This window comes from Trypanosoma cruzi, genomic scaffold (genome assembly GCF_000209065.1).
Source record: "Trypanosoma cruzi strain CL Brener 1047053517151 genomic scaffold, whole genome shotgun sequence".
In the NCBI taxonomy this organism is placed as follows: Eukaryota; Euglenozoa; class Kinetoplastea; order Trypanosomatida; family Trypanosomatidae; genus Trypanosoma; species Trypanosoma cruzi.
In genome coordinates, this window is record NW_001849561.1 from 130,050 (window position 1) to 155,765 (window position 25,716).

The following is a 25,716-nucleotide window of genomic DNA, read 5'->3' on the forward strand; positions in this document are numbered from 1 at the left end:
CGGCCCTCGTCGCACGCCCACACGTCACGGCTCCCTCAGCGCGCCGTTCGTCGCGGCCCCTCCTCATGCGTGCAGCAGGCGAGGCGCACAGGGCCGTCGTCGTGAGCGTGTCGGTGGGTGTGCGAGTGGAGCAGTTGGGCGGGAAACACACGGCACCCCTCACAGGAAGAGCGCAGCAGGAAACAATTAAAAAGTAGAAGAGAAAAACCGTCCATGGTGGTTGCCCTAAAGCAACAAGTAAAAGAAGAGAAATAATTTGCAAGAAAACAAAAAGCAATACAATATAAAAAAGCAGCAGGAAATTTAAAAAGAAAACAAAAGAAGTTTGGGAGTCAAAAAAAACTCCCGGGGGGCGAAAAAAAAGAAAAGAAACATCTCTCAGCAAAAGTTTTCATTTCACGTGTCCCCAAAACACAGGGGAATGGGTGTGGGCGTACATTGCCCGCACAAAAATAAGCAATGAAGCATGAGAAAAGATCGCATTCCTCCACCAGCCCACACAACATCCCTCACATTCCATGCGGCATCCGGCCTGCTCCTCCACTCCTCGTTTGTGCAGTCCGTGGGGCGCACAGCAGCGAGGCCGGCACCGCGTGTGGGTGGCAGAAGCAAACAAGAGGGAACTCGTCATTCACGACGGTGTACAGCAGCCAGACAGTGGAAAACAGAACATAGCAAAAGCACTTCCTAAATTGAGGTGGAGGATTTGCCCACAGGGCGTCAGGCAGAAAAAACACATATACAGGGGACGAGTCGTACCTTTCATCATTCTTGTGTGGCTGCTCCGCACCGCTGCCCAGCGGCACAGACAAGGGCGGTCAGCAGCAGCAGCAGTGGTGTGTGCACCCACGCAGTGGCGATGGCGCTGCTGTCCGACGTGCCGGGATCCTGCGCTCCGGTGGTGGCACTGTTGTTGGCCTCCCTCGTATATGTCGGGTTGCCGGACTGTGAGGCAGCACCGGCCGTGGCTGCACCGGAGGCCCCACCATTGCCGCTGGCGGGAGTGGCTGAGGGTGTTTGCGTCGTCCCGGATGCATCCGTTCTGCCAACCCCTTCGCCTGTTGGCAGCTGCGAAGTGTTACCGGGTTGTGGGTCCGCTGGGGCTATCCCCTGCTCAATAGTCTGTGCCGATGATGGGGCCCCACTCGCAGCTGAACTCGAACTGCCTGCAGTCTGCCCCGCTGCGGGTGCCTCCACTGCTGTCACTTGTGCTGCCGACGCTACTGCAGCGGCCTCTTGAGGTCCACCGTTAGCCTTCTCAGGTGCCTTTTCAACAGAAGTCTTTAACGGACAGACGCCTGGGGTGCTTCCCGCAGCAGGATTAGAAGACTTATTATATTCCAGCCACTTCTTGTACACACCACTGGCGTTACTCGTAGAATATTCCTTCGTAAACGCGGTTGCATCCGAATTAGATGAATTGCAGGATTCATTACATTTTGCAGCCGAGTACATCCGTTCGGCCGAGAGGCAAAGTGACTCACTGACAAGGCTGGGATCCTCACGTGACGAATCCAAAATAACAACAACAACTTCGTCAGATGTACCACTTACAGTGTATTCTTCACTGCCCACCTGAACAACATTATAGCTTACAGTCTCCTCCGCAACAACAGTGTAGCCTCCATTGTTCTCCTGATCAACATTGTAGTCATGAGCACCCTGTACGAGTGCACACTTATTCCAATTTGTCTGGCCGGGAAAGCGCCATTGCGACTTATTCCCACTGTTTGCACACGAGACCTCCACCAACAGGTTCACAGCAGGCCCTACGAAATACAAATCATTTGAATGTACAGCAGCCCCCGTCGCAGCCGCAGCCGCCACGCACACAGAAGCGCAGCAGCACAACAGCGCGGGGGACAACAGGGCGCACACCTCACGGCGCAGTGCAGTCGCCGTCATCGCAGTGGTCATCATCCTTCCTAGAGTTGCTGGGGTCAGTCCGTTGATCTGCACACGGAGTGGGGAAGGGAAAGACAGAACAAGAGGGAGAGGAAGAGAGAGGCGCAGCATAGACACACGCGCAAAGAGAGCACACAGCATGGCAAGAGGCAGCCACAGCCCACACATTCCACAGAATGCGAGGCCGCACATACACACACACGCACACTGCCAGCAGTCACCCCACCATGGACAAGAAGGAGAGATCCACAACCTCATCCTCCTCCACCTCATTCTCACAGCCAACGGATATGGCCACGTCCCCGCAGCCAGCACAAGGCGCCCACACCCACACCACCAGCCACACGTGGAAGCGGATCCTCAGCCATCCACGACGCGGCGACATGAATTTACACTGCCATCCCGCCCTCAACGGGATGCCGCGCCTCACTCCATGCAGTCACACGAGGTGCACCACATCCACAGGAAAAGGAGAATCGGGCTGCGCACTCCCTCCCTCCTCCCTTCTCCACATGACCACGGAAGAAGACAGCCGCCGCCACACGCAACTGCAAGCATGCACCACAAAAGAAGCATTCAAATCCACTGCAATGTGTGGTTGTGTGCGTGTGTGGTTGTGTGTGCCTGCAGAAACACAAAGCAAAATATCAGAAAAAAGGGAGCGGAGTACGTGGAGAGACGCACAAAAATGTACAGCGGAGGTGCATGGCGGAAACAACAACAAGAAGACCGCTCAAACTCATGACTGCACTGCAGCCCAAGCAGTGGCAACTCACACAAGATTTATTTAAAACAAAGAAAACCATCCCCTTCATCCTATACAAACCCCATCACACAAAATAATTATAAATGAAAAAGAAATCGTCCATCACTGTTACACACAATTTTGAAAATAAGAAAATTCGCCTGGCTGCCGTGTGGTCACACCAAACTGTCTGCATATATTTTGCCCACAAAATAAAATTAAAAAGTATTTAAATGTCTTTCAACCGTCTGACCCTCTGCGTGTCCGCACATCGTTTATATTTCACGGCGTCATCTGCGTGTTGCTGCTCCCCTCAGCCCTTTCATCGGCGTGCGAGTGCGGCCCGCAGAGCACAGTCACTCGTGTGCGTGTGGACTGGGAGAAGCACGCAGACATGACGGGAGTCGCGTCTCTCCATCGGGAGAGTGAGCGCAGCAAAAATCTTAAAAACACGGCGGCAGGGCGTGGCTGTGTGTGTGGCACCGCGGGTGTCTGCCAGCCCTGGCCGCAAAGAAAACAAAAAACAAGAGGGAAGAAATGTGTGCTCCGCCCCACAGGCCCTCGTCGCACGCCCACACGTCACGGCTCCCTCAGCGCGCCGTTCGTCGCCGCCCCTCCTCATGCGTGCAGCAGGCGAGGCGCACAGGGCCGTCGTCGTGAGCGTGTCGGTGGGTGTGCGAGTGGAGCAGTTGGGCGGAAACACACGGCACCCCTCGCAGGAAGAGCGCAGCAACAAACAATTAAAAGGAGTAGAAAAGAAAAAAGTCCAAAGTGATTGCCCCCTCAAAAACCGAAAAAAAGGATGGGGAATGAGAAATAAGAAAAAACAAAAAATTAAAAAAAGAATTTTAAAAAAAGAAAGTAGCAAACATTAAAATAAATTTAAAATACGAAAAAAAAAGTAAAATTATCAGAGATATTCGTTCCCGGAGAAGTATTTCGGTGCAGGGGAGTGCCGCAAGTGTCCCACGCGGCAGCCAGTCACGCCTCACAGAGCCGCGAACCCCCACAGTCCCAACAGGAGAAGAAGCAGCGATGGCAACAGTCCGCTCTCACGCGTGGTGCCGGCATCGCTGTTATTCCCCTGCGACAAATTCCCGAGACTGCTGCTGAGGGCCGCAGCCTTTACGTCCCCGTTCTGTGCATGGACCTCCTCCTCGCGTCCATCCGTTCCTTCCGCTGCCTCCCCATCCGCGCCTGAGCTCGCGCTCGCCCCAGGATTCACTGCGGTTCCATCGTGCCCCGTGGCTTCAGCGTTAGGGGCATATGCATCTGCTGTGGCGGGAGTACCCACAAGAGTCTGTGATGATCCATCTCCCTGCACCATACTTCGGTCTCCTGTCTCCACCGCTGCGTCACTGCCAGGCGAGGAAGCGCCACCCACATTTTTACTTCCATCGAAAGATTCTTCTGACGCCACCTGCATTACGGACTCTTCTCCTACTGAGGAAATCGTGGCACTGGACACTGTTGGTGCGGATACAACACCTGCACCGCTGCTCCCCAACAACTGTCCCTGTTCCTCCGGTCCTCCACCAGAAGATTGAATCGCTTCTCCTTCAACAGGCCTGTCCACCTCAACTGGAATATTGGCTTTATTCGGATTGAAGGCGCCAATCTCAGTGTCATCCCACGGGCGGTTGTACAGCAGGACGTTCGTCACAGTCACAGACACGTCTCCTTTGATCTCTGCGCTGCCTCCATCCCCTCCAATGTAGAAGTGGGAGATCTCATTCGACTCACCACTTCCCAATTCACATTGTGCATTCCCCACACGCTGACCATCAACGTACGCGGAGCTCTGGGTGCCGTTCCGTAGAAAAATTACCACGTGTTGAGGTGTCTCTGTCCCCAAAATGCTGCCGAGCTCTTTAGGGTCTCCATCACCGCACAGCACCTGCCACTTCTTTTCGCTGTCGTACGACAACTCAATAAGTTTTTTTTCTCCTTTACTGCCCGCACGCACACCCATCAACGGAATAGTACCCTCCGGCACGTTGTGGATGGACACCGTCGCCACAAGAGTAAATTTATAGTTCGCAAAGTGGTACAGCTGATTCTCCCCCTGCCTGCCAACGGGCCACTCCGCCCCTGCGCCACGCCCAGTAAACTTCGCGCCATCGGAGGGCCCTGTGGCCGCTGCTGCACCGTTCTTTGCTACTGTGGCGTTCACCCCGAGATACTCGTCCATCCATGTGCCATCAGAGAATTTGCCAGACAAAAAGCCAACCAGCCCATCCGTGATCTTAACAGCGCCGCAGGCAGTGTCAGTTAGGCGATCCTTCTCAGCAATCAATGACGAGCACAGCTGGGAGACACGCTTGTCCACTTCCTTCCAGGTCGCCAGCACCTTCTTCACCCGCTGCAGCTGCTCAGTCAGAAGCACAGAGACCAGACCGGGTGATGGCTTTCCTTCATCACCGCCCTTCTTCTTCTCGTACAGTGCAATCAACTCCTCCTTCTTCTCCTTATCAGTTCCACTTCCAGCACTTTTGTACAACAGGGAGCTGGCAGCAGCGTCATCATCGGATACCGGCCCAATATCAACAATGTGCGTGTTGTCCGTCAGCCAAAGATGGAGTACGCCTTTTTCTCCATTGCCTTCCTCCTTGGAATACACCGGCAGAGTAACGAGCATCACGTCCTTGTCCCCAATCGTCGCTGTGGTGAACCCGCTTCTAACAGCCTTCACATTTCCCTCGTGTTTGTTGCCCCACACGCGCGAGAGTGTCCCGAGTGCCTCCGTCCACGACTCCCCCTTGTCACCGGACTCGTACACCCTGCGGCGGCCATCAGCACACGCAGTCATCATCATGAGTTTTGTGTCCTTCCACTCCACGACGGAGGGATCACCGCAGCCATCGGCAGACATCCCCTTCGGCAGTGTCCAAAATTTAGTATCCTTCGAGTGTAGGATCAGCGAGACAGTCTTTTCTTCCTCTGCAGCGCCATCACCCTGGTTCGTCTTATTCCTCGTCCCTTCCAGCGGGAACACAAGCGTACCGTCCTCCATCTGAACGCCCGATCCACCGCTGCCAACCAGCCTTTTCAAGGGTTCATTTTGATTGCCATTATAACTCCACGGGATAGCGTAAGTATCATTCCAAAGTATTCTTTTGTTCCTTTCTCCTTCCTTACTGACGTTCCCTTTCACCAGCATGAGTCCCCAGCCACCTGCCCGATCATCAGCATTACGTGTCCAACTGTAGTTTCCAGCAAGCATGTAAATATCACTTCCCCGCACGACTGTTGTTGGTCGGCTCACATGTACTGTCGTCTGGCTTTGGGAATCAGACTCATCCGCTATACGGCAGGCGCTTTTCTCATCGGAAGAAAATTCCTCCAGTACTTGTGTCTTCAATTCAGTTTTATCCAACTCCTCTTTTAGGCTTTCTTGATTCAACTCCAGGAGCTTCGAGGGAATCCCAGTAAAATCACCTTCTGCCCCCTTTTTGCACTGCGCCTCCGCAACGGCAAACACATCAGTCCCCACTTTCAAAAGACTGGGAACAGAGAGCGAGCTCACTGTTTCTCCATCTTTCTTATCTCTCCAAACAAAACGTTTACGCTTTGAACATCCCGGGGATGACGCCTCACCAGCAGCCGCAGCTCCACTGCCGCAGCAAATCATCACGAAGAGGAGGACGAGCAGCACCGCGGAAGTAAACACACGCCGGGACATGTGGGGCCTCTGCGGCTCACTCTCTCTTCCTTCCCTCCTCCTTCCGCTGGATCCGGTCACGCCGCGACGGTTGTGTGTGCGGGGTGCCTTCACTGCAGCAACACGTGAGAGCATATAAATATGTGTGTGTGGGCGGTGTGTGTGCTGTTGGTCCTTTCAGTGCCCTCAAATTTCACAGTGGCGTTTAGCGCTTGTTATTAACTTCTTTTCTTTGTGTGTGAGTACGAGAGAGAAAAGAGGGAAAAAGAAGTGAAACAGCGAACACCGCTAGCGTCCACAGTGACTGGCATCATCATCATCATCCCCGCCGCAGTCACTCTCAACAACAACTCACGCACACAGACAAATGGAACGAGAAGGATGAACAGCGCAGCGGGAACACACAGCGACTGCCACCAGGAGCAGCAGCAGCAGGAACCACAGCCGGCACGTCGTTATTCGTCATGCGCCAGCACACACCTTCGTAGGACACATCAGAGCCTCCCGCAAGAGGAAACACTCTGTTGCCCTTCGTGATTGTTGTGGGGCGGAGCAAAACACCCAAACTCTCCTTTCCCTCCGCTGCACCAAGCACAGTGTGTGCCCTCCATGTATCCTTTCATTGACCTCACCAACAACAGTGGACCAATTCCACACAGAGTCGATGTAACCCGCAACAAGATCAGAAGAAAAGGACATAATTAATTGACCACATTGATATTCGGCATCCATGTGACCCTCGGCGAAAGCAGCAATTACTCCACCAGCACTGACGAGAGAGGGTGAGGCAAATGAATCCCTCGTCGTAACTGGAACAATCCCATCCTTCGGCTGCACCAGCGTCGTCTGCGGCACAAATAGATCGACTCCCTGCGGCAACTCAGCATTTATTAAACCACTCATCCCATCATCAATGGGATCCCCTTTGGCTCGGTGACAGGCGTGGGCCTTCTTTCGGGTGGTGTCGGAGTCACATTGACATTTTAAACGTAAGCAAACTCAGGCCTCGCCTCGGACGTGTTGGTCGCCGTGTTGGATGCGGGACTCGGATCGACGGTGTTGGGTCCGTCAGCCGCAGCAGACCGCCGCCGATCCTCGTGTTGACGTGACGGCTCAGCATTAAATTGCGGCGCAGTTGTCCCACAGGATTTTGTGTCATCCTTCACGGGGTGGCGGCAACTGACGGATGCCCGTCCGGTCAGCATCGCCGCTCCGTACAGGCGGATGGATGGTTCCATCGGGGGAAAATAGACGCCGCCACAATTCATAAGGGCCGGCGTATTTATGTGTCGTCACATTCATCGTGAAGGCAACGGTGGCCCCTTCCTCTTTCCTTGCACAGCTGGCAGCACAGTTGCTACATGTGTGCACCGCATTGGCCACATGGCACACAGCACACAGCTCACCATTCCTGCCATGCATGCACACACCAAAGCCACTGAAATTATAATTCTCATGCTGAGCCTCAGCACCGGCAGCAGAACACTTCTTCCACGCACGCGATAGCTCAAAATGCCGTCACTCGGAGCACACGACACATCCACCGGCACAACCACCGCATCCGCAGCACCAGATACATGTCCAGGACTCCCAGCAGCCGTCACGCACACGGAATTGCAGCAGCAGCACAAGAGCGCAAGGAACAACACGCCGCACCGTCACCATCGCAGTCATCGTCATCCACAGTGGAGCCGCTGGAGCCAGTCAGCTGATCGGTGGGACAGAAGAGAAAGAATGCAACAGGGAGGGAGAGGGACGGGGCACAGCGGATACAGCGGATACAGCGAGAGAGAGCAGGCAAAATGAGGAGAGGGCAGCTGGCCCAGCCGCACAGTTCACACACCACGAGACGGCATCCACGCAATGAACGCGCACGCCGCCACCGCCTCCAGTTCAGTCCCACGGACAACGGGATACGGCCACAGCCCGCTGCCGGCACACAACGCACACGGAGCAAGCAATCACCCAAAGAGCCACACGCGGAAGCGGATCCTCATCCATCCATGACGCGGCGCCTCACTCCACGCGGTCACACGGAGTGCACTGTTTCCTCAATAGACCTTATTCGTCGTCCATCCCGCTAAGATGCTTCTGTTAGTGATGGGCCTTCGAACACAATAGAAGAAAATGGACAATGCGGTAACGCCGTGACACCACCAGCCACAATGATTCCCTCATACCGGGGCAATTCTCCAATTATGCCTCGTATGCACACACAATCAATCAACATACCGTATGAAAACCACCCAATGTTTTTCACCAGAAGCCAAGCAACCCCTTTCCCTCCCTAATTTCTTCTCTCACTGTTGAGTTCGATAGCGTTGGACATTTTGGCATTTGTGTGCGGTGCTGCCGCATGGTGCTGGTGCACCCGCACCGTACGCACACACACACACACGTATCCAAAAATACATAAATCCCACAATATTTTTTACCACAAATCAAAATGACCCGTTCACTTGCAATTTCCTAATCTATTTTCCCATTTCTGTGGTTATTCCTCACTTCGGAGTGCTTCGCCTTTTCTAAAGTCTCTGCATGGTATTGACACTTGGTACTGGCGCACCTCTTCCTCCAGAACACCGAATCTCACGGCTCTCGTCGCTCACATTATCGGAATCGTCGACATCACATCTCTGCCAGTCATCGGCGTGCTGTCTGCGTGCTGCACACAAATAATCACCCACGACATGTCCCGAGATAACTCCTCCCAACCATTAAAATATGCCGCCAGGCACTCAGTGAACTGCCGCACAGTGCTGGTTGTCGTGTAGTGCTCACCCGCCGTAGCCATCCGTAGCCCAAACAGCGTCACTGGTATCTTCACAAAGAAAAAAAAGGCGTCCACCAGCGGAAAGTTTGTGGCCCACGCTGTGTGCAGCACCCCGTACTTTATTTTACGGATCGTCTTTTCATATTCACTCGGCAGCAAACCCTCATCTCCCTTGGGATGCAATTCAGGGCAACTTCAAGACGCAGGGCGTTGCTTGACGTCCTGTTGGCGGCTCAAACTCCGTGAGTTTCGTCGCCATTGCCTTGGCAAAGGCACCCTCCGTGAACGATTTCAAAACAAACCATCCAAAAAATATTGGCAAAATATTATCCCTCGACGCCAACATCAGCCTCAAAAGCTATTTTATTCTGCTACACTTGGGAATAGTTCCAATGTCCGTTCCTCGAGGCAAGCAGATATCGGTGCATTGAAAAGGATCACACCGCCTGCGTATATTTCCCGAACAACTTTCACAAGCCTGTGGGACGGACCCTCAGAACACCATGGCAACTCACCTCCCCGTGAAAAGTACTCTTTCACAGTTACCTCGTTTATCGATTGCAATGCAAACCTCACCGCTCCACAGCGTCCATTAAACGCCTCCTCATCAAAGACGTGACGTGGAATCGATCACAAAAGATAAATGTGTTTTTTGACCTCTTTCCAGCATTCCGCTTGTTTCTCTTTGGTCTCATCACGCGTTATCCAGGCGCACATCGCCTTCACATCCACCTCGTCGGGGCAATTCACGATGACTCGCGCGGCTTGTAGTTGCTTCGCCCACTCATCATAGTTGGTTACCTTTGGGAATGGCACCGCAATCATGCCCCATCCAGAAGTAGGCGCAAAATGTCTCGGTGGCGGCGTTCCCTCCTTTGCCACACCGTAGATAATATACACATTCCTCCCATGCCTCCTCAAACTTCTCAACTCCGAGACGCACATGTCCTCATCGCCGCATCTTGTCACCGCTCTGGTGGTCTTGTCAGACACGTACGCATCTCCTCCACCAAAACAGTGGAATACCACTTGGAGTTTCTTGGCATCGCAGTGCAGCAGCTGGTAGAGGAGGTACGAGCCGGCAGCCACCGAATTCCCGATATCGGGCGTCCCAATCAACAAACGTCGCTCGGGCTTACAGTCGGTCCCACCGTGAGGGCTGGACCACGCGGTTACATCGCCCTTGACGGTCCGCCACGCTCGATCCACCTCACAGTTTACAAAAACGTCCTCAGGAAGATCCTGTATCGTATGACACGAGTACGGCCATCCCTTCTCCGAGGCAAGCACCATCAACACGGGAGGTGCTGCATCAAATTGCTGCACAGCGTCATTCTCTTCGATGGTGTCGTCAGCTTTCTTGTACGACCATGACTGCTCTGGCCTCCCCTCATGCACCTCCATTCCTGTCCCGTTTTCTTTCGCTCCACGCCGTCCGGAAGTTCCACCGCATGGCTCCGCCCCGCATTGTGCACAGACTCGTACAATCCCTCCAGTTTCTCCGGTGCGCTCGTCGTCGTTGGGTTCCTCGCCTCCTCGGCAGCTGCATCCAAGAAATGTTTAGTGGAGTTATGAACAGTTGCTTTTTACCTCCACAGCAGCCACCAACCACCCCGGTAGATTGTCGACACCCTTATCGCATAGCCTGCGTATATCCTCATCGAAGATCACTTCACCCTTTCCAGCTCGCCTCATACTCAAATAACGACCCGATGCCTGTATCTCGTTCAACGCTCCTTTATCACGGATATAATTCGTGGGGTCCCTGAAAAACTCCTCCGGCAAGACATCCCGATTGGTGTCCACAATGCCCCTGCCGTCCAGTTCCCTCGTAAGAAATTCGTTCAGCCTCATTTCATTGACGCGAACTCTTCCTTAAACAGTACCTCTTCGATATTAGTGGAAATGGTAAATTTCATTTCTTGCGTTCGTCTTAGCCTTTCCTCTGCCTCCCGCCTCGCTTCTGCCAGTACCTGCGTGAGTACTCCGTTTGGTGTTCTCCTTGCAAGAGGAGTGATCGTATCCTTTTCTTTCATAGTCTCGACGTTGCCCTAGAGAGAGAGCACACCTTCGTGAAGAGGCCTAGTAATGGCCTCCAGCGCTTGGCACGCAGTTAAGTTAAGAATTTCTTCAAGAGGCCGCTGGTCTTGTACGTAATCATCCGGCTCCCGAACAAACATCTCCATCGTCACATTGTAGTCTTTCATCAACGGCCGCCCTGCCGCCAACATAATTCCAAAGGAAATCACTCAGCCTCATGTTGGTGCTGCTCATGCTCCACTGCGGCCACACTCTACTCCCCGCCACATGTCGAGCCGCAGCGTCGGAACCATCACAAGAGCCACGGCGAGGTGCCATCACAACACCCGTGCGGTGAAGCATCCCACTCGCACCGCCCAACTGCGGCCAGCAGGTGCCGCTGGCTCCAAAGAACACTCGCGGCTGTTTCGTCCCGCAGTCCCAATGGCGTTGGGCGTGACACTCGCACGGCTCGGTGGTCGGTGCGCCATGCAGCCGCACTGCAACACCTGTCGGTGAAGCAGCCGAGGCCAACCGCCCCCGCAGCAACACGAGGCATGCAACCAACCCCAACACCGCCACACTATCGCCCTTTTTTATCGCCCTTTTCTGTTTTTTCACGTTGTCTGTCTGTTTGCCCCATCACCGACACCAAAAACAAGTGCACACCTTCACAAAAGGGAAGGAACAAAGAGAAAAGGAGGCACGATCCCACAGTCACGCAGCGGATCAACACTCTCGTCCACCCACCGCCATTGCCGCGCAGGGGACCGCAGTCACATCGCAGAGTCAGCACCACAATGTGCACCACACCATCGTGCAGTGAACAATGGGCGAGACGCGGCCATGCATCGCCCCGCTCCATTTTACCACCCATCAATTCTTGCGTGCCCGCACAAAGCAGAAAACAAAGCCAGAGTGCACACAAACCCAATCAATCCCCTCACTCGCTGAAGCACATCATTCGCATGGAGTGACAACATTTGGGGACACACCAGCAGTAGCAGAAGGCATGGAATCTCCCTGCCAACCCCGCGAAGAGACACAACAACTCTGCGGAGTCAAAGTGACAGTCCCTCGGTGCTGCCCGCAGTTCACATGGCAGGAAGAATTCCACGCACGCATAGTTCCGGACACCTCGCTGTTTGAGTGCACATCAACAGAACATGAGAAAAAAATACCTGCGCGCAAGACGGCAATTAAACACGTGAAAAGTCGGTCTGTTTTTCTCCGATGGCGCTGGCGAGCAGTCCTACACAATCCAATCAAATTGGCACGCCGGACAGGATGGCGTCCGTCAATCAATAAAAAAATGCAACACTGAAAGGGAGCAGAGAAGAGTTGGCGCATGCGATTGCCAGCGACAACTGTGAGCAAACCCGCCAGCACCAACTGAGATGCCGAGCAGCACGCTTGTGTAGAACCGGCCGTCAGGCAGAGAGGATAAGCAAAACAAAAGAGCAGCAAACCCTCTCGTTCAGTGTCTCCTGACCACGACACCAGAATCAAAATAACATGGACGACAAGAGCGGCAACGCCTTCTCCAAGACATCGTGTCAAGAGGCCGCAGGACCTCAGGAAGGGAGGAAGGCAGCGGCGGCAGCCACAGCGGGGGAGGCAATAAAACGGCTGGCAGGCGCCTTCGCGTCGACGCGCACACCACATCCGAGTGGACCGGGAGCACAGACCGAACCGCTCGGAAACACACGCATCAAATCCGCAAAACAAAGTCGCAGTGAATCGACAGGAACTCCCCGTCCAAAATAAATTTAAAAAGTAGCGTTTTTCAAGGGGGACTCCGCCTTTCCGACGACGGCACGGACGCCTCGCAGGAATTTCTTGCAAATCTCCCTTCGCAGGTCCGCATGAAAACGCAGCGGAATAAAAAGAGAGCGCAACGACGCAAAAAAATAATCCTCCTAACCGACCAGGTGGCAGGCCGCCCTCGCGCAAGCGGACAAAACACAACTTCACTCCGGTCTTGCGGTGGTGGTCGTCTCGCAACATTTTCTCCTTCTCGTCGCAGTGCACATCCCCCTCCCACAAATCATTTGTTCGGGCCATGTTCCTGCGGCCAGACATCTCGCTGCTGGATCCCGCGGCACAGTCCTCGGCGCAGAAGTGAGGGAAGGAAGAGGGACCGCAGAAGGTGCGAGCAAATCCGAATTCGGTGGCGGTCGCTGCAGTGAAGATTGACGTCCCACGCGGTGTCCCTTTTCTGGGTCCGGTCCTCACCGTGCCATGCGCTCAGCGTGCGGTGCGCCGGCCGCTCTGAACATCCACACGTGCTTGCGTCTCACTGTCGCTCCCAGCCCCGTTCGTTGGCTGCATCAGGAATGCCGCCATCCAGAGACGGGCATAAGGACGTTGCATCCAACAAAACCTTCAGAGGCACCCGCTGGGCCAACGACGACCGTCACTGCGAGATGTGCGGCCCTTCCGCCGCTCACCTCAAATCGCACTTCTACGCCTCCTCGAGCAGCAGCAGCAGCATAAATACACCGGTCCACTAGAGGCCGTCACCAGCCATTGCAGGAAGACCACTGTGCCTCAGTGCCATGAAACCCGAATTGCATTGACGGGCCACTTCGGAAAATCCTGTCGCATCCTCCCCCATTATGCGGAAACACATCCATCGTGCGTGTGTCCACCGCAGCCAAATGAATCCGGTCCAAATACCCTTCAAACCAAATTCCCCTTTCCTCAAGCCATTCCCTCATTCCATGCGCCCTGCCCCTCATCCGCACGTGCCCACTCACGCAAACCGCCATAGACAGATGGTGGCCGCCCAACGCTCCGGAAAAACATGCCCAGCACGCACGCGCATAACAAATGGCATGCGCAAACACACGGCACGACGGCGGAGAAGCGCACACCGAAAGGATGCGGCCCTCCACAGCAGTCGCAGCCCACCGCACGCATCACACCCGCAGGAAGAGTGACTCGCGGTGCGCGGTCCCTCTCTCCTCCCTCCCTTCTACCCATGGCCACGGAAGAAGACAACAGCAGCCACCCGCAACTGCCAGCATGCACTACAAAAGAAGCATTCAAATCCACTGCAATGTGTGGTTGTGTGCGTGTGTGGTTGTGTGTGCCTGCAGAAACACAAAGCAAAATATCAGAAAAAAGGGAGCGGAGTACGTGGAGAGACGCACAAAAATGTACAGCGGAGGTGCGTGGCGGAAGCAACAAGAAGAAGACCGCTCAAACTCATGACTGCACTGCCGTCCAAGCAGTGGCAATCCACACAATATTTATTTAAAACAAAAAGAAAACCATCCCCTTCATCTTACACAAACCCCATCACACAAAATAATTATAAATGAAAAAGAAATCGTCCATTACTGTTCCGCACAAATTTGAAAATAAGAAAAATCGCCTGGCAGCCGTGTGGCCACACCGAACTGTCTGTATATTTTGTCCGAAAATAAAATTAAAAATATATTTAAATGTCTTTCAGCCGTCCGACCCTCTGCGTGTCCGCGCATCGTTTATATTTCATGGGGTCATCTGCGTGTTGCTGCTCCCCTCAGCCCTCTCATCGGCGCGTGAGTGCGGCCCGCAGAGCACAGTCACTCGTGTGTGTGGGGACTGAGAGAAGCACGCAGACATGACGGGAGTCGCGTCACTCCATCGGGAGAGTGAGCGCAGCAAAAAAAAAAAAAACACGGCGGCAGGGTGTGGCTGTGTGTGTGGCGCTGCGGGTGTCTGCCCGCCCTGGCCGCAAGAAAACAAAACAAGAGGAAAGAAATGTGTGCTCCGCCCCACAGGCCCTCGTCGCACGCCCACACGTCACGGCTCCCTCAGCGCGCCGTTCGTCGCGGCCCCTCCTCATGCGTGCAGCGGGCGAGGCGCACAGGGCCGTCGTCACGAGCGTGTCGGTGGGTGTGCTAGTGGAGCAGTTGGGCGGGAAACACACAGCACCCCTCACAGGAAGAGTGCAGCAACAAACAATTAAAAGAGTAGAAAAGAAAAAAACGTCCATAGTGATTGCCCCAAAAGAAAAAAAAAAGATATGGGGGATGAAAAATAAAAAAACAGACAAAAGTTAATAACAGAAAAAAAAATTTTTAAGGACACACACACGCGAAACACGCAAAAAAATTATGAATTACAAACAGAAAGCAAGAAAAGAAAATTATCTTAAGGAAAAAGTTAGTTCCAGGAAAATTAATTCCGTGCAGGGGAGGTCGCAAGTGCTCCACGCGGCTGCCAGTCACGCCTCACAGAGCCGTCAACCCCCACAGTCCCCACAGTCCCAACAGAAGCAGCGATGGCAGCAGTCCGTTCTCATGCATGGTGCCGGCATCGCTGTTATTCCCCTGCGACACATTTCCGAGACTGCTGCTGAGGGCCGCAGCCTTTACGTCCCCGTTCTGTGCGTGGATCTCCTCCTTCTGCCCATCCGTTCCTTCCGCTGCCTCCCCATCCGCACCTGAGCCCGCGCTCGCCCCAGGATTCACTGCGGTTCCATCGTGCCCCATGGCTTCAGCGTTAGGGTCATATGCATCTGCTGTGGCGGGAGTACCCACAGGAGTTTGTGATGATCCATCTCCCTGCACCGTACTTCGGTCTCCTGTCTCCACCGCTGCGTCACTGCCAGGCGAGGAACCGCCACCCACAGTTTGAGTTCCATCAGAAGATTCTTCTGACACCAACTGGGTTGCGGACCCCTCTCCTCCTGAGGAAGTCTTGGCACTGGGCACTGTTGGTGTGGATACACCGTTCACACCACTGCTCTCCATCGACTGTCTCTGTTCCTCCTTTCCTTGACCAGGAGAAGTCTCAATCGCGTCTCCTTCAACAGACCCGTCCACCTGAACTGGAATATTGGCTTTATTCGGGTTAAGCGCAGTAATCTCCGCTTCATCCAACGGGCGGTTGTACAGCAGGACGTTCGTCACAGTCACAGGCACTTCTTCTTTGTTGGCTGCGTTTACTCCATCCCCTCCAATGTAGAAGTGGGAGATCTCTTTCGACTCACCATTGCCCAATGCACATTCTTCACTCCCCACACGCTGACCATCGACGTACACGGAGCCCTGGGTGCCGTTCTTCAACAAAATCACCACGTGTTGAGGTGTCCCTGCCTCCCACGTGCTGCTGAGCTTCGTCGTCGTTTTGTCACCGCACAGCACATGCCACTTCTTTCCGCTGTCGTACGACAACTCCATAAGTTTGTTTTCTCCGTTACTGCCCGCACGCACACCCACCAACGGAATGGGGGTGTCTCCCTCCTCCGGCATTTTGTCGATGGACACCGTCGCCACAAGAGTGAAGTTGTAGTTCGCAAAGTGGTACAGCTGATTCTCCCCCTGCTTGCCAACAGGCCACTCCGCCCCTGCGCCACGCCCAGTGAACTTCACACCATTTTTCGTGCTGGCCACTGTTGACGCTGTTGCCCCTTCATCATTATTTACTGTGGCGTTCACGCCGAGGTACTCGTCCCTCCATGTGTTCCCAGAGAAGTTGCCCGACAAAAAGCCAACCAGCCCAGCCGTGATCTTAACAGCGCCGCAGACATCGCCGGTTGGGGGATCCTTCTCAGCAATTAATGAGGTGCACAGGTTGGAGACACGTCCGTCCACCTCCTTCCAGGTCGTCAGCACATCCTTCACACGCTTCAGCTTCTCAGTCAGAAGCACAGAGACCATACCAGGTGATGGTTTCCCACCGTCCTTCTTCTTCTTCTCGTACAGTGCAATCAACTTCTCATTAGTGTTCTCTCCACTGTTGTACAACAGGGAGCTGGCGGTAATCTCTTCGTCATCATCTTCTCCGGATACCGGCCCAATATCAACAATGTGCGTATTGTCCGTCAGCCAAAGATGGAGTTTGCCCTTTTCGTTGCCTTCCCCGGCATGCACCGGCAGAGTGACGAGCATCACATTCCTCTTATCACCATCATTTCCAACAGTCGCTGTGATGAACCCGCTTCTAACGAGTTTCACATTTTCATTTTTGTTGTTGCCCCACACGCGCGAGAGTGTCCCGAGGGCCTCCGTCCACGACTCCCCCTTGTCACCGGACTCGTACACCCTGCGAGGGCCACCAGCACACGCAGTCATCATGATGAGTTTTCCCTCCCTCCACTCCACGACGGAGGGATCACTGCAGCCACCGTCAGACATCCCCTTCGACAGCTTTAAATTCTTATTATCCGTGGAGGAGTATATGATCAGTGAGACAGTCTTCACACCCTCTTCAGTGCCCTCCTCCGCCTTCTTCGTGCCTTCCACAGGAAACACAAGAGTCTCATCCTTCATCTCAACACCCGATCCACCGCTTCCAATCAGCTTTGTCCAGGAATCGGGCTTTGTGCCAAAAAGTCCTTGCGGGGAATTTTCAGTATTTTCCCAGTCAATTTTTTTGTTATTTGTATCCCCACCACCACTGACGCTCCCCTTCACCAGCAAAAGTTCACAGCCGCCTTCATCACTGCTCAGACAATCTTTACTGCCGTACTGTCCAACAAGCATGTAAATATCATTCCCCTTCACAGCAGTTGTTGGTCGGCTCACATCCACTTTCTTCTCTTGACCTTTAGAAGCACCTTCCTCCAGTACTTGTGTCTCATCTTTGGGTTTTCCCAGAACTTCCTCCGGTGTCTCAGCAGTTTTTTTCGTGAGAAGTTGGGATGCAACGCCAGTAAAACTGACACCACCAGCCTCCTTCTTGCACTGCGCCTCGGCAACGGCAAACACGTCATTCCCCACTTTTAGAAGGCTGGGAGCACCCAACGAGTCCACAGTTACATCGTCACTCTCATTGATGCCCCTCCATTTAAACTGAGGACCAGACGACTTCCCCGCAACTCCCGCAGCACCACTGCCGCAGCACACCATCACGACGAGGAGGAGCACCGCAGAGTAGAAGAGATGCCGGGACATGTTGGGCCTCTGCCGCTCACTCTCTCCTCCTTCCCTCCTCCTCCCGCTGGATCCGGTCACGCGGCGACGGTTGTGTGTGCGGGGTGCCTCCACAGCAGCAACAAGTGAGAGCATATAAATATGTGTGTGTGGGCGGTGTGTGTGCTGTTGGTCCTTTCAGTGCCTTACAATTTCACAGTGGCGATTAGCGCTTGTTATTAACTTCTTTCCTTTGAGTGTGGGTAAGAGAGAGAAGTTAAGAAAAAGGAGTGAAGCAGTGAGCACCGCCAGCGTCCACAGTGAGTGGCATCATCATCATCCCCGCTGCAGTCACCCTCAACAACAACTCACGCACGCAGACACATGAAACGGGAAGGATGAACAGTGCAGCGGGAACACACAGCGACGGTCATCACCAGCAGCAGCAGGAGCCACGCCCGGCACCGTCCGTCATGCGTCAGCACACAAAAAGCAGGTAACGCCCGCATCCGGCAGTGCAAAAACAGAGGGGTGAGAAGAATGACCCCAAGAGCAGGCAACAACTTCACGCATGGCGGGCATCGTGCAGCCGCGTCAGCCAGCACCCAGCGAAATGAGAAGGCGTCCACACGCATTCATCCGATGTCACCGTGATTCCACCGCACTCACACACGCAGCGGCCTCTACATGTCAGCACGGGACGCAAGCCAAAGTATCTCCATCACCAAAGCACTCCTGAAGAGCACTGTGCAAATACCCATGTGACTGTGTACGTGTGTTGTGGGAGAGGAGCTAAAAAGAAGAAGAGCACAGGGAGGCACATCAGCACAGCAAGAGGCACAGCTGAATGGCAGCGATACATGCGGCACGGCCCCAACCTCAACAATCACGCACGGTGGCAGCACACACACATCCACAAAGCAAAATTAAAAAAGGTACGCCTCGGTAAATATCACTTAATGCTTCTTGTCATCAGAAGCTAAATCCAACATCAAAGCCGTCGTGTCATCATTCATTGGTTGCCAGTTAGATCTCGCCCTTTTTTTTTTTCCTTATCCTTTTGGTGAAGTCTGGTTGTACAGTTATTTCTTTCTCTTTGTTTTTTTCTCTTCAGAAAATCTCCCGCCCTTCCAATTCCCTCACTGGCAGTGTTCCTTTTGTCCATCCGCTTCCCCGCAGCAAGGAAGTCCCCAAACGGGTCCGCTGCGGACACGACACGCATATGTGTATGCAGTGCAAACGGTGAATAAATTCACTAGTCGAGACAATGGCATGCCGATAAGAGATTTATTCCAATGTTCCTGTTTTGTGTTTCTCTCATCCAGGTAATGCAGTGTGTATGTATTTGTATTAGGTGCGACCCACGCCGTCTTATCACACACCCAGTTTCTCTGGACTTAATTTGATCCCTGTCCCTTTATTCTTGTCGATTGCGACTGAGAGGCTCACAGATGCCATATCAGAGTTTACTGCTGGCCTCCGCCATAAAAGACTGGACGTCCTTCATCTGCTGCTGCGTGATCGCCCCTGCCTGTCGCCACAGTGGCAGCAACTGCGAGAGAGTGACGACCGCCTCAAGCTCGTACCCGAGGCTACCGAGAAGCTGCTTCGCCCCCATCTCACGATCAATGAGGACGACAATCGACACAATCTCCAGGCCAGCTGCCTTCAGTTTTTCAATCGCCTCCAACTTCGTCCCCCCGGTCGTGACGATGTCGTCGATGACCACCACGCGGTCGCCCTTCTTGTAATCGCCCTCAATGGCGGCCTTCGTGCCATACGACTTCGCCTCGCGGCGTGGGTACACAAGCGGGATGTTCATCTCAAGGGAGATGGCGGTGGCGATGGGGAGCGCCGCGTAAGGCAGGCCAACGAGACGGTCAAACTGCAGCGTTCGCAGCACGTTGGCGTACTCGCGTGCAACCAGGCGTAGAATAGAGGGGTGCGTCACCAGACGACGAAGATCCAAATATATCGGTGAATTCTTGCCAGACTTCAATGTAAAGTTGCCAAAACGAACACAACGGGAAGCCACAAGCGCCGCAGCCAGATCAGTGGAGCAAGCCTTGCCAAAGCGAACAAGATTGATGTCTTCACAAAACTTCTTGGCCGCCGCGCGGGGATCCTTCGCACGTGCCACAGCACGTGAGACGTTGATCAACAAACCGCTGCCATCGGCACGGAGGCCAGCGTTCAGAGCTTCCTTGAGATCACCGCCCTGAGCACCAATGCCAGGAACAAGAAACCACAGCGTCGGGGCACGCACTCGCACGCGGCTGAGAGCAATCGGATCCGTGGCGCCCACAACAAGACCAACGTTCTTGTTGTAGTTCCACACTGTCTCTGCGTGCTCTGCGACCGACTCGTACAGGTGGCGGCCGTTCACGCGGAGGCACTGAATTTCATTGGAGCCCTTATTGGAGGTCTTGCAGAGGACAAACACACCCTTCGATGCGTACTGCAGGAACGGCGAGAGGGAGTCGCCACCCATGTACGGGGACGTCGTAATTGCATGAGCTTTGAGATGCTCAAAGGCAGACTTGGCGTAAGCCTCTGCAGTATCGGCAATGTCGCCACGCTTAGCATCCAGAACAACGGGAATGTTGGCAGGAACGTGAGCAATCACCTGTTGCAGTGCTTTCCAACCCTCCTCACCAAAAAATTCAAAAAAGGCGGCGTTTGGCTTGTATGCGGCGGCGTATTCCGCTGTAGCGTCAATCAGACGTATGCACTCCTTTGCAGCTTCGGCTGCTGTCTTTGCGCGGGGATCCAACCCAATGCAGAGCAGCGTCGACTTTGCCCGCTCATTAAGCATGTCAAAGAAGGCCATTGGCATAAATCCCCTTCTCTTTTCTCTTTTTGTTGTTGTTGTTGTTGTTGTTTCTCGCCTTATCTTCAAATTCAGTGCTGATGAGGATAAAGTGATCCTCTTTTTTTTTTTCCTGCGGGCACGTTGTGTCACGTCTGATAACTGGACGCCGTGTTGCTCCTTTGCTCTCGGACTGCAGCCGCATTTTTAAGCAACGACGGGAAATCAATTTATAAAGGAAAAAAAAATCAATAAAACAACATCAACGCCACGTAAAGACCTGAAGACTACACGGCATTACAGCCGCTAGGCGTCGTGGCAGCAGCACTCCAGAAGGAGCTTACTCCACCATCCCCCTCCTCCATTTCTCCTAATTACCCACCCCGCGGTCGTTTACAACCCGTGAGGGCAACGACACCAATACCATAAAAACACCTAAACAGCCTTGCCAACAAGATGCCAGTTCGCGTACGGCGACCATCCACACTTGGATTTCAATTGAGACTCCTTCACAACCCATTCCATGGAGAGATCAAAGAAACGCTGGCTTTTCTCCGATAACCCTAGGCCAAAGATACGGTTGGGGTTGGTGTGCATGAGCCGCACAATGTCCCCAATTGTCAGTCTTCGTGCCTCAAGTACCTTCGGCATTGCCGCTGTTGGGTGCGGCCAGCGCCCCGCACAAACTGTAAGAAGCAACGGAACAACCACCTCAATAGAAGGCATTCCACTTGGCGGGTTCGTCGCGTCGCTTTTCTCTTCCAGCGTGTGTGGTGCGTGGTCAGTACCAATGCAGTCCACTGTGCCGTCCAGCACACCCTCCCAGAGCCGCTCATGATGCTCCGGGGGACGCACAGGAGGATTCACCTTCACCCGCGCCCCACAGCAACCATAATCCCCCGTCGTCAAAAACAGATGATGCGGCGTAACTTCCGTCGTGACATGCAGCCCCTCTGCCCGCGCCTGACGGACAAGCTCCAGACCCTCACCTGTTGAAAGATGAGCGACATGCAGGCGTGTGCCGTGACGTCGGGCCAATTCAATACCGTAGACGATGGACGCAGACTCTGAATGAACCGGGCGTCGCAATGAGTGCGACGGCGGCCCTGTGTAAGGGTTCGCAGAACAAGCTTCGTCATTGTGCGTCGCGTGTTCGCAGTGCGCCACGAGCGGAATGTCAAGTTTGCCACAAAGTTCAAAGGCGGCCTCCGTCACATCCGCGCTGCTCTTGAGGTTCCCGGTGGAGTTGTCAAGATAAAGCTTCAGTCCGGCACAACGGGCCTTGAGAGCCGCGTGTTGCGGTTGTGTCCACAGCGTCTCCAATTCCTGCAGATGCTCGTGGGCGGTAGCACCAAAAAATAAGCGAATGTCGCACAATTTCTCCACCGCCTTGGCACGACGCACCTTCTCAGCAAACGCTGTGATCGTCTGCGTTGGTGGTTTTGTGTTGGGCATGTCGCACACCACACCGATTCCACCCGCGTAGGCCGCCTCGGACTCACTCCGCATGTCACCCTTCTGCTCCAGGCCGGGCTCGCGAAAGTGGACGTGGCAGTCAACAAGTGTGGGCAGTTCCACCCGCGCCATGGACGTCATTTGCATGTCCCTCCTCCCTGCTTCACTACCCCCAACGCCAAATGCCCTCGAGATAATCGCCGCAAGCCACCCCGCACAAAAAGACGGTTAGGGGGAAGGATGCACGACAAGGCAACAAGAACGCAATAAACAAAAGGAAAATTGATATGGCTCGCCCGCAATTCACCTCCCCCTTTAACCCAACAGCCATCACCCGACTGCTCGTCATTGTCTCCCTCCACAGGAAAAAAACAAAAAATAATTTAAAAAAAAAACGAAAGAATAAGAAAAAAAATTAAATTAAATTTAAAAATATAAAAAATAAAGATAAAAAATAAAAACTTTTGCGTTAAAATTTAATCCCAAACACCGCCTAAACCCTTCACCCTCTCTCCCTCCAACCAATACTTTTTTCCCTCAGTAGGAAACACCGCAGCACTTTCACATGCCACGGTGGTAAAAATGCTACTACCACTTCATAATAGCATCTAGCTGATTTACTAAATTGCTTATATAAAGCTTTATCGCATTCTTGCTCACACTGTAACACCCTCTCATTCCCCCTTTATCCGCATGTATGCATTTCTGTATGAATATGTAGCCTCACTTATGCTAAATAAATGCCTATTATTTCTGCCGGCATTTTGCAAACCACTCGAGACCGCAGCTAAAACAGCATGCAGATAAATATGCACGTGCATTCATATGTTTTCTTCGGCCAAATATATATATCCCTTCCTTTACCTCATAATTTTATGTTTTACAGCCTCATCGTGGCGCCCGGACCAGACGCGTGGTGGTGGAACAGGGCAGCAACACCATGAAGTCTGAGGGGCACGTGTTGCCGTAAAAAGTACGTGCCATCGAAATTATTCAAGAAAATAAAAACAAAAAAAAAGCATATATAAATATATATATATGCACTTTATTTTTATTTTTCTCACCTGCTTCTTTTTTGGCCTCTTTTCTTCGTTGTGCCGCGCACCCAACGGCGTTTTTGTGCCTCCACGTTTTTCTTTATTTATTTATTTTTTCTTTCAATGCATGTACGCCTCAGGCACAGATGGAGACGCATGCCATGGCGAGAGAGTCACTGACCTAACAACATGACACAAACCGAGCTACCCTCCCTCCCTCCCTCCCAAAGTGAAAATAAAATGGACGTCGTGCGTGGGTGAAAAGGAAGACATCGTGACCAATCCATTGTGTCAAAAAGCAAAAACAACAAGTAACTAAAAAAATAAATAAAGTCAAATCCAAAAAAAAAAAAAAAAAAAAAAAACATTTTTTTTTTTTTTCTGCTTTCCCTTAATTTTAATCCTCGCTTTTGTTTATTTCTCCGTAATTTTATTTTATTTTCTCCGTTTCAGTTTTCTTTATATCTATCGATATATATCTATATATATATATATAAGTATTTATGTATGTATGTAATTTTTAAAGAAGCACTCGGTGTCACCACTGAACGTCGCTGAAAGAGCCATTGCCGGGTTGGAATACATCTTCCAGCTCCTCCTCCGTCATAAGCTTCGCCACACGCTTCTTCGCTGGCTTTCTCACGTGTGACACCTTCAAGAAAATGACTTCACCCTGATTCAGCTCAACTTCTACAACACCGTCCACTTCGCTTGTAAGGTAGCGAATAGCCTCCAGCGCGGACTGCGTATGTCGCTCCATCAGGCCCTGCGTTGCCAGCTGTGATGCTAGGTGGCCCGAGTACAAGCGGAACATGTCTGCCGCGCCGCGGTCAAAACAGACATCGTACAAGAAGCGAAGAGCCTTTGAAAGCATCGTCATCCCAGGCGTCTCGTACATAACCCCTTCGCGCGTACGCACCAATCCAATTCCATTGCGGCCAGCAATCTCATTCGCCATTTGAAGTGCCTGCAGCGGAGTCACCTCTTTTCTGTTGATATTGGTGCATCGAGCACTGCGAAAGGTGAGAGAACAAAACTCCGGCACAGAGAGGCAATCCCGCAATGGGCGCACCATCTGCGGCGTTGGCATGCTACGCGTATCTGAAAAACTATACGTGATGCCGCACACACTGCTGTGTGACTCAGCTTGAGCGATTCTGGCCTCCACCCCGTGCATGCGCAAAAAGGCAATCTTGTGGGCCTCGCTGGGGAACTGGTCCAGTAGACTTGGATCACGCCATGGGTTGTAGACGCCCATTTGTGGGAAAAAAGTGCGAACATATCGCTCAAAGTTCAGATCCTTCTTTCCCCGAGAAGAACTTTGTGCCACAACCGTCATATGGCGCATCCGCATGGCTTTAAGCAAATACAAGCCCATAACATGCAAGCTTAGCTTCTGCAGATGCCAGTTGTTCGTGTCATCGTCAACCATAGCCATCACCATGTCAAACCCAAGCTCTGCCATCTCAGTGCGGAGGTCGATGAGCTCTACTGGTACTCCAATCGAGCGGAATTGTTCGGCAATCTCCTCACTGTTGTTTTTTATGCCACCAAGGCATGCGTGAAAACATGTCAGTGCAATTTTCTCCTCCCTCAGACTTATCGCAAGCACTTTACTGTCATTCGTGGAGGTGATACACAGACCGACCTTGTGGCGGTGCAACATGGTGTAATTGTCATTCTCCATTTTGTTATAGACTCGTGGAACGTAGTGGCGAAATGGTTCAATCTCAATCTCTTTCACATCCATATCAAGAGTCTCACAGAACATGCGCACCACATTGGGCTCCGTAAGCAGGGAGTGATTGTAATCCACCGCAAGTCGCCGAATCCAATAGTCGGGCGTGGCATTCTCCTGCGTGCAACGCCGAAGCATAAAGTCCTGACGCTTATCACGAAGCTGAATGACAAGATCAAACTTTTCCTTTACAGCGACCGCCGTATCAAACGTTGGCTCGCTGTCCTCATGACGCTGCGTCAGAACGGTGTGTGGAATGCCATAATCCGCCAGCACGCGTGAGGTCTGCTTCGAGGTAAAGACGGGAAATCGATGCGCGATGCACTCAAAGTAGGGGCAGAGGTCCTCTGCCATTGCGTCTACATCGCAGCTGATAAATACACCACGCTGTGGATACCGGAAGTTCTGGCAGAGCATCGCTTTGAGGAACACCTCCTTCTTGTCGCGCCCAAAAACGCCAATCTCGCCCGTGGACGCCATCTCCACCCCAAGAATAGGGTCCGCACCGGCGAGGCGATTAAATGAGAACACAGATGCCTTGCAGCCAATGTGTGTCATCCTCGCACGTTTGATCGGCACGAGGTTGGAGTCGTGTTGAGAGAGAAAAGCCGACACCATCACGGCGGGAAATGATATGCCAAGCGTCTTTGACACAAATGGAACAGAACGCGAGCTTCGAAATGTTGCCCTCATCACACGCAGTTGTTTATCCTTCGTGAGAAGAAA

The 25,716-nt window shown here is 52.9% G+C and overlaps 6 protein-coding genes and 1 pseudogene across 6 annotated transcripts, besides 14 other annotated features; all 7 read right to left on the reverse strand.

Moving 5' to 3' along the window:
* Positions 1 to 18,744: a sequence feature (areas not merged during assembly with more than two copies in the genome that could not be assigned to a particular haplotype).
* Positions 766 to 2,178, reverse strand: Tc00.1047053507059.10 (mucin-like glycoprotein, putative; the record flags this gene model as incomplete). The annotated part of the gene is made up of 1 exon (XM_806583.1): positions 766 to 2,178. The coding sequence occupies one exon, from the start codon at positions 2,176 to 2,178 to the stop codon at positions 766 to 768; it is 1,413 nt and encodes a 470-aa protein (XP_811676.1).
* Positions 1,962 to 2,007: a sequence feature (GA-rich).
* Positions 3,463 to 3,560: a sequence feature (A-rich).
* Positions 3,639 to 6,446, reverse strand: Tc00.1047053507059.20 (trans-sialidase, putative; the record flags this gene model as incomplete). Its single annotated transcript, XM_806584.1, has 1 exon — positions 3,639 to 6,446. One exon carries the CDS (start codon positions 6,444 to 6,446, stop codon positions 3,639 to 3,641), a length of 2,808 nt encoding a protein of 935 aa, XP_811677.1.
* Positions 8,824 to 11,685, reverse strand: Tc00.1047053507059.30 (annotated as a pseudogene).
* Positions 14,528 to 14,554: a sequence feature (AT_rich).
* Positions 15,101 to 15,170: a sequence feature (A-rich).
* Positions 15,327 to 18,107, reverse strand: Tc00.1047053507059.50 (trans-sialidase, putative; the record flags this gene model as incomplete). Its single annotated transcript, XM_806585.1, has 1 exon — positions 15,327 to 18,107. The coding sequence occupies one exon, from the start codon at positions 18,105 to 18,107 to the stop codon at positions 15,327 to 15,329; it is 2,781 nt and encodes a 926-aa protein (XP_811678.1).
* Positions 18,745 to 19,139: a sequence feature (heterozygous, Esmeraldo-like haplotype).
* Positions 19,140 to 19,913: a sequence feature (areas merged during assembly that could not be assigned to a particular haplotype. This can correspond to areas where the two haplotypes were merged or to regions with more than two copies in the genome that were merged during assembly.).
* On the reverse strand, positions 19,411 to 20,787 carry Tc00.1047053507059.60 (orotidine-5-phosphate decarboxylase/orotate phosphoribosyltransferase, putative; the record flags this gene model as incomplete). Its single annotated transcript, XM_806586.1, has 1 exon — positions 19,411 to 20,787. The coding sequence occupies one exon, from the start codon at positions 20,785 to 20,787 to the stop codon at positions 19,411 to 19,413; it is 1,377 nt and encodes a 458-aa protein (XP_811679.1).
* Positions 19,914 to 25,716: a sequence feature (heterozygous, non-Esmeraldo-like haplotype).
* Positions 20,811 to 20,833: a microsatellite.
* Tc00.1047053507059.70 (dihydroorotase, putative) lies at positions 21,196 to 22,362 on the reverse strand (the record flags this gene model as incomplete). Its single annotated transcript, XM_806587.1, has 1 exon — positions 21,196 to 22,362. The coding sequence occupies one exon, from the start codon at positions 22,360 to 22,362 to the stop codon at positions 21,196 to 21,198; it is 1,167 nt and encodes a 388-aa protein (XP_811680.1).
* Positions 22,581 to 22,610: a sequence feature (AT_rich).
* Positions 22,614 to 22,676: a microsatellite.
* Positions 23,214 to 23,255: a sequence feature (AT_rich).
* Positions 23,594 to 23,617: a microsatellite.
* Positions 23,724 to 23,768: a microsatellite.
* Positions 23,791 to 25,716, reverse strand: Tc00.1047053507059.80 (glutamine-dependent carbamoyl-phosphate synthetase, putative; the record flags this gene model as incomplete). Its single annotated transcript, XM_806588.1, has 1 exon — positions 23,791 to 25,716. A coding segment is annotated over one exon (1,926 nt), but the record flags the coding sequence as incomplete, so codon positions are not given.